Source organism: Orycteropus afer, unplaced genomic scaffold (assembly GCF_000298275.1).
Source record: "Orycteropus afer afer isolate SDZICR_OR568_19922 unplaced genomic scaffold, OryAfe1.0 scaffold00010, whole genome shotgun sequence".
Classification (NCBI taxonomy): domain Eukaryota; kingdom Metazoa; phylum Chordata; class Mammalia; order Tubulidentata; family Orycteropodidae; genus Orycteropus; species Orycteropus afer.
Window position 1 is genome coordinate 8,994,579 of NW_006921597.1, and position 12,045 is coordinate 9,006,623.

General features: G+C 41.9%; 1 protein-coding gene across 1 annotated transcript in view; it reads right to left on the reverse strand.

Annotated features, from left to right (window-relative positions):
- ATP1A1 (ATPase Na+/K+ transporting subunit alpha 1) overlaps positions 1 to 12,045 on the reverse strand; it is a 32,558-nt gene that overhangs the window by 19,433 nt on the left and 1,080 nt on the right. The window contains exons 2-4 of the mRNA XM_007948679.2: positions 3,308 to 3,412; positions 2,374 to 2,433; positions 292 to 495 (exon numbers count right to left, since the gene is read on the reverse strand). Coding sequence (XP_007946870.1) covers positions 292 to 495; positions 2,374 to 2,433; positions 3,308 to 3,412 — 369 coding nt within the window. The remainder of the gene's footprint in view (positions 1 to 291; positions 496 to 2,373; positions 2,434 to 3,307; positions 3,413 to 12,045) is intronic.

Here is a 12,045-nt window from a genome sequence, read left to right on the forward strand (position 1 = left end):
ACGCTGACATTAAAAGCTGTACTCTGCCACCCAGTGAATGGCAACAAGGACTTGGACCAGGAGCTAAGCAGAGCTACTAGTACACAGGTGCAGCTTGTAAGAGCATCCACAAGGTTAGAGAAGGGACACCTCAGATGGAGAAGGAAGGATGCATGGGTTTTGAAGGCAATAGTTGTTAACACATTCTCCAGTATTTAAATCCATCAAGTAACTAGTGGCAATTGAAAATAAGTGGGAAGCAAAGACTGTAAGGATGTCTTATAGGTCAAAATTAAGAACCAGATAACTCACATTATCGTTTTGAGGATCTTCTTCTGTTCCAGCTTGGATGCCATAAGCCAAGAAACAAAGAATCGCTCCAATCCACAGTAACATTGAGAACCCCCCAAACAGCTGCCGACAGAATTTGACCCATTCAGGAGTAGTGGGAGGGGGAGTGAGGGCATTGGGACCATCTCGGGCCAGGATCTCTGCAGCTCGTGCAGTTGTTAAGCCCTGAGGAGTAGACAAGTATTGATAAGACAGCAGCAATAAGGTGATTTAGCTAAGAGACAAAATTTCCTAAGCTAGAAAGCCAAGGTAAAAACCTGGCCAATCTTCCATGAGCAATTCTGATGGCGATCCCTCATGAAGCTGAAGCAAACAGGTCAGGTTTCCTGAGGAAGCCACACAGATACAAAAATTTTTTCTCTTAATTAATACAGACATATTTGGATCTAATCTAGTTTCTTCCAAGTTATGGCATAAGTGACTCACGCCACATGGCATTGTTACCAAAAAGATACATATTTTAACGAATTGATTCAATATTTCAAAGTAAGAGCATTAAGTTTTCTATGTATCAAATCTGTTAGGGAGAGGGAAAAAAACCTACAAACAGTAAAGCAGAAAAAATCTCCACAGGAATCCAACCTCTTGCTGGGTTAACACTCAAGTTCTAACTATACAGCTTTACACTTGAGAGAACACTTGCCTGGGAGGAAAGGGTTCTGAAACATGCACGTTTTAGCAAACCCCCAGTAAACCTGTCAAGTGTGAAAAGTACCGACTGGAAACGTCCACTGGACTAATGCCCTGTTATTTGCTAATAAGCCTTAAAACCAAAATCACTGATAGCGTTTTTTAGTATCTATGTGGGGTCAAATTGACAGCAGCAACTCAAAAGATTAGATGGAAACCTTATGGGGCAGTGGATTTATGTTCACAATAAGGAACAAGTCAGAAAAGGGGAATGAGAATGGCTGCACAACTCGAAGAATGTATAACCAAATTGCTACATGAAGAAATGCTGAACTGGTGTATATTTTGCTGTGTACATTCTCAGTGACAAAAAATTTAGAAAAATAAAAACAAAACAGTTGCTGAGAGCAGACAGCTGTATAGATGGTTCCCATTAAAAGGAAAAATTATTACTTTCATACTATCAAAATACCAAGTCGGGGGGGGGGGAAATCTTTGACTTATTTTTACCTGAAATGTTTGCATATAGGTATTTTTTATTTGTATAATTTTTAATACTGGAGTGAACTATGGAGTATGGGGAAAAGGGGAAGAAAAATCAGGCAGTAAGGGAAGAAAAGGAATTATAGGGCCCTCTGTCACCTCAACTTCATGTAAGTATGACCAGGTAGAATAAAAACAACCACTATGAAGCATCTGAGCACATGCTACATGTCAGACATTGAATTAAGAGCTTTAACTTGTTTAGTTCTCATGACAACTTTTTTTTGGGGTATTTTAACTCCATTTTATTACAAGAAAACAGACCCACAGCATTTGGGTAACTGGCTTAGGGTCACAGAAAGCCTACATCATAGGATTCTAATGAAAACTCAGTGATGTAAGTAACAGGCATACCCGATATATTATCTTATTAAAAGGTCTATGATCTTTGTGCAAAGCAAAGCTTTTTTAAAAAACTGTTATCAGAACAACCAACATCTAGCATCTTGCAATGATCTAGCTGGGGAAAGTGCAAAAATCTGAATCCTTCAAAACATTCAACTAATTCAACTCAATTTAACACATATAGAAAAGATTTGTAAAATAGAAGGTCAAACCTCTGTGCCTGTCAGACAACAGAAGTACTCAGATGGTGGCTGTCATTATGCCCCTCTTATCTCTGGTAGCATAGTGCCTAAGGCACTTGACTGCTAACCTGAAGGCTGGTGGTTTAAATGCACCAGACACTCCTCGGAAGGAAGGCTGGGCAATCTACTTCCATAGTGATACCTCCTTGGAAACCCAAGGAGGGGTCGCTATGAGTCAGGGCCGACTTGATAGCACATAACAACAACAGCAACAGCACCCTTTTGATAGGGGAAGAATGGGAAAATTAGGATTCTATAAAGGAAATTTCAAGCTAGAACGTACTCGGCTCAAGTCTGTTCCATATTTGCGATGAAGTTCATCAAGGCTAAGTTTGTGGTCATCCTACATGAAAACAAAAACAAAGAGTTAAATACTGCAGCATCAAAAACGATAGAGAAGTATCAACATCACTTAATATTATCATTAATCTCAGAAGCTGTTCTTCATGCAGAAGTTAGAATACTTTTCACTGCTAAGCCTTAACCCAAGGATAGTTGACCCATTATGTGACCAAAAAAATAAAACTCATTGCCATCGAATCAATTCTGACTCATAGCGACCCTCTTTGGGCTTCCAAGGTGGTAAATCTTTATGGAAGTAGATTGCCCAGTCTTCCTTCTGCGGAGTGGCTGATGGGTTTGAACTGCCAACCTTCTGGTTAACAGTCAAATGCCTTAACTACGCCACGAGAGCTCCTCTTCCATTACATGACAAACCAAAAAAACCAAACTCACTGCTGTCGAGTTGGATCCAACCCATAGTGACCCCCTTCTTTGGTTTCTGAGGCTTGCCCCCATCACTAGAGAGAAACCCAGGCATGCTTTGAAATCTAGTAAAACCTCCTTTGCCTTCTCTAAACAACAGACAAATGTTAGATGGGTTGAATCTGTGGAAACCTCCACAACCAGAGAGGTTGGAAGTTCCCAGCATTCAGCATAACCTAGACAGTAGGAAAGCCAAAGGCCCCTATCAACCACAGTTCCTTCTGTGGGTTTTTGGTTTTGGCCAGACTTGTTGAATAACTTTTCCAATCCCCTAACAGCTTTTAAAGTGAAATTTTTCAATATCAATCTCTACATCTCTTACCTGCTATGATTTCTTTACTAATAAAGCAAGTCTCTGACTGAATCAAATATCTTATCCTCAAAGATAAAATTTAAAAACAAATATATTTTTTAAAAGGAGAATGAAAAGCAGCCTTCCACCCAGAACTTACCATAGAAACTTCTTTCTTCAACTCATCCATGTCCCGCTCTTTCTTGGCCTTCTTTTTGTTGCCATGCTCTGAAACGGCTGCAGGTTCATATTTGTCACGTCCAACCTACAGGTAGAACATGGAATGGTTTGATTGCAAATTATTAATACATCTCTAAACTAAAGATTTTGGAGCAAGGGATTTTGGTAGTTTTGAGGATAGCTTTCCTCCTTTGGAATAGTCATTGGGATAATTCATGGAAATTTATGTGCTTTTGCATGACACTAAACAATGCAATCTATTATTAATACTATTATCTTTACCCAAGGGCATTATGATCAGTGGGAAAGTGATGGCAGGCCTTAGAATACACCGCACAGAGCCGCTTCCCTTTGGCTCTGAGTTGTGTGTCAAAAATCCCTCCACTGGAAAGAAGGAAGCTAGCTTTAACATTATTAACAACTTAGAGAAAAGTATGGTACTTAAGTTTAAATTCTTAACTTTGCAAAGAAGTCAGTCAGTATCAAATTTAAGTATCTTTAGTGCTTACTTAAGAAGACTGACATTTCCCTCTTTCTTTAAAACAAAAATAGAACCCAATCCTTAAAATTTCTTCAATAAAACAAAGAGTCCCCACCCCAATCTGTAACCTGAAAGTAAAATCCCCCAAATGAAAGTCACTGAAAATGTTTTGACATAAGCAGGATGTAGGAAAAGCAAGTGCATTTATCACGCAATTCACAGGATCCACCTACGCCTCCTGAAAACTGGAACAATTTTTAAAGAAAATGTTGATTCTATAGTTTAAATTTAGATTGTTCCACTCCCCTACACTGTTTTAAATGCCTGAGCCTATCTACACAAAGCCTCAACCTGGTGCTCCAAAGCTCAGTCAGTGGGACAGAAAGGCCCCTCACCAGGCACCCCATCACCACCACCAATGAGATGCCTCCCACTGCAACAATTTAAGAATGGCAAAGAAAGTAAATCTTAGTGACTTTCTTAAAAATGGGTGACATGCTATACTATTACTATTATTTTGTGCATTTTCTAAGATGCAATATCTCTTGGCTTGCCCTTATCCATTTCTAACTTTCAGAAGTACATTACCAGCTACCAAAGCAAAAATTAGGAATTCTTGTGGCATAGTGCCTAAGGCATTTGACTGCTAACCAGAGGCTGGCAGTTCACTCCTCGGAAGGAAGGTTGGGCAATCTACTTCCATAGCGATACTGCCTTGAAAACCCAAGGAGGGGTGGCTATGAGTCAGATCCGACTCGATGGCAGTAAGTTTGGTTTTTAGTTTTTTGGTGTCAAGATTTAAAAGCATACTGGACTGAAATGAAAATAAAAGCAAAGAGTATAGGTGTTTTCAGTCAGTTGACATGGCTGCAAGTAAATACAATATCTACTTGAGTGTGAAGATACTCAAGATTCCAAAGAAAAATCTTACTCCAATATCAGATGGTATTACCCACGCATAGAGACATTTATATTATTCAGGGTTCAACTTCTGTGGTCATGTTTGCGGTGTTACTTGACCAACTTCTCCCAACAAAGAGTGAGTTCTTTAGTTCCTGTCTTATCTGCGAAGAATGAAGCAGGTCTAAAGATAGGCCACATTCTCGGCATTCTCTCCACTTGGGCCAGCCGGCATTCTCTCCACTTGGGCCTGCCGGGCAGCCACAGCACGTGTAGGTGCCTCTTTGCATACAGCCCTTGGTGCCAGACTTAAAATGGAAAATAATCACACTCACTGAAAGCAACAGACAAAAGAAAAAGACAGGGTTCCTACAAGGGAAGAACCACAGTCCAAAGTGACATTTCCCTCAAATATTTAATGGAAAAGCACAACACTCAAAAATCACTTTAAAGACATTGGTTAAGGATCATTAAAAGACTTCTGTGGCCAGTTCCTATTGATTTCTAAAATAGAATTAATAAATTCTCTCGAAGCAAGTGGAGTTTGATTAAAATATATTTAATTTAAATATATGAAAATCGGAGTTAAATTCTCTCTGCCTCACCATCTGTATGCTATGATGATTCTCCTACTTCCAATATTTCCCATTTCAATAAGAGGGCAGAAAATTATTTAAGCAGTTAAGCCTTGGACACCTTCCAAAGTTTCATCCCCATTTACAAGATAAATGCCTTGCCTGCCGTCTCACAGTTATCCATGGCATAGTTATTTGGGATCTAGACTTCTTAATAACTCTTCCATTTCATCAGTTCCTGCTAAAGAAGGCATAGCTTTAAATAAGGCCATTTGTGAAAGACACATGCGGAACATAAACATGTGACATTTCTTTTTATTCACAGTTGTTTATTTTTCACTAGGCAATGATTGCTTAAGGGAAGAACCAGGCAGCTTATGTAATTCAGTCTTCCCTACAAGAAAGCAACAGTACTAGTTTATACTGGTTGTTGTTGTTATGTGCCGTCCAGTCAACTCCTACTCACAGCAACCCCACATACAACAGAATGAAACACTGCCCGGTTGTGCACCATCCTCACAATCCTTGCTATACTTGAGTCCATAGTTGTAGCCATTGTGCCAATCCATCTCGTTGAGGGCCTTCCCCTTTTTCGCGGACCCTCCACTTCACTGAGCATGATATCCTTTCTCCAGAGAATGGTCCCTTCTGACAACATGACCAAAGTAGGTGAGACAAAGTATGGCCATTCTCACTGCACTTCTTCCAGGACAGATTAGTTTATCCTGTTGTTGTTGTTGTTGTTATGTGCCGTCGAGTCGGCCCGACTCATAGCGACCCCTCCTTGGGTTTCCGAGGCAGTATCACTACGGAAGTAGGATTGCCCAACCTTCCTTCCGAGGAGTGGCTGGTGGGTTTGAATCACCAGCCTTCTGGTTAGCAGTCAAGTGCTTTAGCCACTATGTTACCAGAGCTCCTAGTTTATCCTAGTAGGAAACATAGACTTTTCTCTGCTTTGAAGCTGCAGTCCCTGGGATTGATGGGTAAACTTGAGTAACTAATAATTGGTTCCTAGTTTATCCTAGTAGGAACCAATTATTAGTTACTCAAGTACCCATCAATCCCAGGGACTGCAGCTTCAAAGCAGAGAAAAGTCTATGTGTGTTTTTATGTATTGGGGAGGAGGAGAGGAGATTGGCAGGAAAAGGATGATAAAAACAAGGAAGGTGTAAAAACAGGTAAGTACATTTTCTTTTATTATTTCTTCTAAAAACATTTGGAAAAAGCAATACGTCACTGCAAGGGGAAAAGTTTTTTCTTTAATTGACCGCAGTGCCCTTCCTACTCTATTTCTTGGGTACCCGATTCCTATTTTTTCAATTAGATTCCAATCACCTCCTCCAACCCCCCCACAGAGGATTGGGAGTAATTAATTCCCATGGTGCTCCACTGAGGAAAGGTACTAGTACTATGTAAGTCTAAAACCCAGCAGCCACTCCTCAGAAGGAAGATGGGGCAATCTACTTCCGTAGTGATACTTCTTCGGAAACCCAAGGAGGGGTCGCTTTGAGTCAGGTCCAACTCGATGGCACATAACAACAACAACAAAGTACACCTAACTCCTCACTTACCAACTATCTCATTATCCAACATTTCGCATTTATGACAATAGTAAAACATCTACTATCTATTTTTCACAATGATGTACATCTGGCAGTAACAAACACTGAGGTACCTGACAGGATCCCCAACTGGCAGACCCTCATGTGTGTAGAAAGGAAGGTCGTATTGCACAGTATTTCACCATCTGGGAAGGGACAAGAGACATGGTCTCAAGCTGCTGGGCAGAGCAGGAAATCTGGCATGAGGCAGGAACAGGACCGTGCCCAGCAGGTTCTGGGTGCCCACAGGGAGCTGAGGCCAGGGCAGTGGCAGCCGGTTTCCTGAAGGTGGGCCACTCTAGGGGTCAAGAAGAAAGTGGGACAGGACCCAGGGGTCTGGCCTCAGCTCCCAGCCCTGAGGGGCAGCAGGGATGGGCAGGCTGTGGTCAGAAGGAGCCCTGAGAGAGGGCACTCAGGTGCCTAGGGGCTGTGGGACCCCACGTTACCTGACTGGCACTTGTGCAGGCTCTTATTACTTCCTTGATGTCCCCCCTCCTGGGCGGGCACAGGTGAGGGAAGGGTAGGGTCTGCGGAGGAGTGGTTGGCAGCAGCTCCAGTTTTAAGGTCAAGGGCAAAGGCTGGGCCTGGCCTTCACATCCTCAGAGGTAGCTCTGGGTTGTCAATTCTCATGAGGGCATGGGGGCAGGAGGAGGTCAGGGCTGCCTAGCAAGAGCCAAAGGATGACCTGGTGAGAGGCCAGCAGGCAGCGTGCCCAAGGAGCCCCCCCACAGGGACATTTTGGGGTCATTGAGGGGATGAGCTAGGGCCACTGACCCTGAAAATAGGGTGAGGGAAAGGGGACAAAAGGGACTCAGGGATGGGAAGATGGACAGTGCCTGGGCCACCTTGGCTCTAGAAGACTGGGCGGCCCTCCCCTGGGAGTGGCAGTAGCAGGCACCCTCAGCTGGGGCCTGGCAGGACTTTGACAGCACATTTTCGCATAATGCTGATTTTCACAGGATGACCTGGTCTGTGGGAACTAACCATGTTGATAAGGAGGAGTGGGTATATATTGTTATGCCGTTCTCAAAAGGGCCATTTGTGAAAATGAAGTAAATTGGTCTTTTCTTTCTTTTTTTTTTTTTTTGCTGCATTCTAATTTAGAAATAGAGAAGTCACAGCAAGGGACAGAGGCTTGCCCAGTGTGACACAGCTTAAGATGTGTCATTATGTTACCCAGCACTTCCCAAGGATTCCATTCCCTCAAAGATTCACTATGAGTTTTGCTACCATGTGACAAAAGGGTACCCAGGAGATAGGAAAACTCTTAATAGGAGGAGCCAAAGTTAAACAACACGTAACAAGGTTCATGTCATTAAAAACACACATTAAATCCTCACAATGCGTGAGAAATCCCTGAGACCTGCTAGGGCTAAGATGTTCCTTCTTCTTCAGTAAAGAGTTTTATTTCAAAATAAGCATTAGCTGCCTTTAACAGAACTCCCCCCCCACACACACACACACACGTGAGGGCAATGAAGATTAGGGGAGAAGTTTCCATCCAGGAGTAGGTTCCCTCAAGTTTGAATAAACTGCTGCCACCAGTAACACCACTTCAGCCTTCATACTCACATGGGCTGCTTAAAAAGGCTTTCTCAATGGATTTCTCATTATGGATTTTCTGGCCAGGGTTCCCACCATATCATCACAATGCTCTGGGGCCAGCAGTGAGCTCAGAGTTCTTCTGAAATTCCTGAACAAGCCTAGAGGGCACCTAAAAGCCCACAAGACCTCTGCCAAGATTCCTACACTTTCTTCTCACAGGGGCTGTTGACAGTGCTTTTAGGTCAGCCCCAAGTCATTCTAGTTGTGCTATGGCCAGCTCCATGAACTTGAACAAGTCAGCTCAGTTTCCTCATCCATAAAAATGGGAACAATACTTGGTATCACCATTAAAGAACCTAGAGAAGGCATTCTGACAGAATGCCATCAAACAAAATTACATGGTTTCAAAACCTACAATCAATCAAAAACCTTTAAAGTAGCAACAAGGGCCAGAAGAAAGGTAAAATTAAATTAATGTAGCCTGTTCCAAAGGTGTCCAAGAGGATTGTAGAAAAATCACCTCTGAACTAATTCTGGCAAATTAGCCTTCGTGGCAGGGGGAGGGGGGCTATTCTCTGAATGCTGGTTACGTGGGGCACTGCCTAGCCTGTGCTACCAAACCCACTGCCATCAAGTTGATTTCAGCTCATAGCGACCCCTACTGGGTTTGCAAGGCAATAAATCTTTGTAGACATAGATTGCCCCATTTTCTTTCCAAGGAGCGGCCAATGGATTTGAACCACCAATCTTCTGGTTAGCAGTCAAATGCCTTAGGCACTGCACCACCAGAGCGCCTTAGCCTGTGCTACATCTTTCCATTATTTTTCTTTCTTTCTTTCTTTTTTTTTTTTTTAAAGAGGAGGGTGCATTCTAACTTTCCTGGACATAAATTCTTAAATAATTATCAAACACCATTACATATATAAAGATACTCTGTAAATGTTACAAAAGTTATTATAACTTGGTTTTTAAGTCTCATCACTCTTCAACATTATTGCCATACCTTACTCTGAAAACGTTTTGAACCTTATGAAAAAAATAATCAAACTCACTGCCATTGAGTCAGATCCAACTCATAGTGACCCCTCCTTGGGTTTCTGAGGTGGTATCACTATGGAAGTAGACTGCCCAGTCTTCATTCCGAGGAGTGGCTGGTGGGTTTGAACCGCCAGGCTTCTGGTTAGCAGTCAAGTGCCTTAGGCTCTATGCCACCAGAACTCCCTAAAACACACTTCATTTTGGATATTTTAAAATTTAATCTCATCAATTAAAACAAAGAAATATCAAGTCAAGAAATGATGATGCCTAAGGGGACCTACTACCACCCAGAAAGAAAAGCTGAGAGTCTAGTGAATCATTTGGACCCAGGGTCCCTGCATTGGGATCCTCCTAGGACTAACAGACACATAGAGGGAAAGCCTTTCCCTAGAGCTGGCAGTCTGAATTTGGACTTCTAGCCTCCTAAACTGCGAGAGAATAAATTTCTGTTTTTAAAAGAAAAAAAAGAAGTGATGATGCCCAATTAATTACACCTCCATTTGCTCCTAAATGACTAATTAGCTTAATTTGTATACAAGGAATTTCCTAGTCAGGGATCTGAGACTGAGAGATGGCTGAGTTGAGGGGGAAAACACATTATCATAATACAGTAGCAGCTCTCTGGCCCCCCAGTGGTGACACCTTCATGACAGAAGCAGCACTGGGGGCAGTGAGGAACAAGCTCTCCTCTACAGAGAAGATGACCCCAGGGACCACCATGGTTTCATATGCCTTCTGCCCAAACATGCAGCCTGCTCCAGAGGATAACCTAGCAAGGTCAAGCAGTAGATCCCTTGGTCAGCCAGTTTCAGTATCTCCAAACTTGGGTTGCAGCCGATCAATCAGCAGGACACAAAGAAAACAGCCAGTGGCTTTCCCTCATCCCCAAATGAATAAGGCTTAATCTCCCTTCCTCATCTCAAAGAGCCAGCTCTCATCCCATGCCACCGGCTCCTGTTACAGTACAGAGCCATGATCATTCTAAGATGTCTAAAGAATCAATATACTTTAGATTTACTATCACCTAATCAAGTATTTTGTTTTCCCAATTATTTAAGAAATAAAACAAAAACTTTGGGGGTATTCAACCTCTATATCTCACACCCGGGTTACAAGATGAATTAAAAATTTCTATCTAGGTCCTAAAGAAATGTGATGTGATTTGAAGAAAAAGCCAACCAACACAATCAAATAAAAACAATAAAACAAATATGGTGCCATGGATGTATTATGTGGAAGGTAAAAGAGAAAACAAAAACTCTAAGAGAACCCCTGCTCTCACCATGACAAGCAATTGGAAAGATAAACATCAAAGCCTATTGATTTGACTCTCTGGTTATCTGGGCTCCCAAACAATACAAGTTCCAAAGACAAAGCACAACCAACCCACCAAGATTCTACTTTTTGGGATCACCAACAGAAAATATCCAACAGCTGTAACTAAGCAGGGTTTGAATAGAACCAGATACAGTGATAATGTTCAGATCGATTTCATTGTAAAGACACAAAGAAACTAGGGAATGAGAGTCTACTGGACCAAGATCCCTTGACTCAGGATCCAAATGAAACCAATCCTGAGAGAAAAACTGTGGGGCAGTGGTAAAGGGCCTCTTTTCTCACTGACAGAATTTGCTATTCTAAACATCAGTCAAGCAAATGTGAAGAATTCTTGTGGATTCCTGACAACAGATTTCAGCACAGCTAATGAAGTGAGTCATATGCAAAGAACAGTCTCTCTCTGATTCTAGCCAAAGAACACACTTCCTCTCATCCACTCAATTCACAGCAACGTGAGAAAGTTCAAACCCAGCTTGGTTACGTCTCCTTTTCCAAAAATACATAAACTAAGAAAAGCTTAAAACAATAATGTTAGTGGATTTTGAAGTTCTCTTTACCTCCCATTATCACTCTGTGGACATGTATTTTGAGCGTAATCTAGAACTGGACAGCTCTGGCAGAGATGGGGAAACATTCTGCCCAGTGTTTTGCTGTCCAAACGCAAGCCACTCTGATTACTGTGAGCCCATCTGATCTGACACTCTTGTTTCTTCTTCTGGCCTGTTGGCTGGCAGAGAGCCCTGGGGAGCTAGAAGGCACCACAGCACGCATGTCCAAGCCTCCTCCCATCACGTAAGGCTGAAAAACCCATTTTATCTTTTAAAGATTTCTGCAATGACTTAACAAATGTGAAAATGCCAATTATAAAGTTTTCTACTTAAAAAGTGAAAGTAGACACGCTCTATGATGCAATTAAGTAGATCTGCTGGTTGAGCAAAGATGACAGTTCTCAGCAAATGCTTCCACTTGGCTTTCCTTTGAAGAATTGATAGTATTTCCCATTATTTTCTAACCTTAATGTTCTTCGCATGAAAGAAAAATTGTCTAGCTTTGAAAGAGCTTAAGACTAACCGAGGAACAGCAAACCCACAGTTTATAAAGATTTGATCTCTTATTTCCAATTACTTTCTAAGCCCCAACAATAGCTACAATTTACACTTGCATTACACTCACTCTAAACAGAACACAGGTTACTACTGCATTTGATCCTCTGGGTGAATATTCATGAGCCAGATGAGAA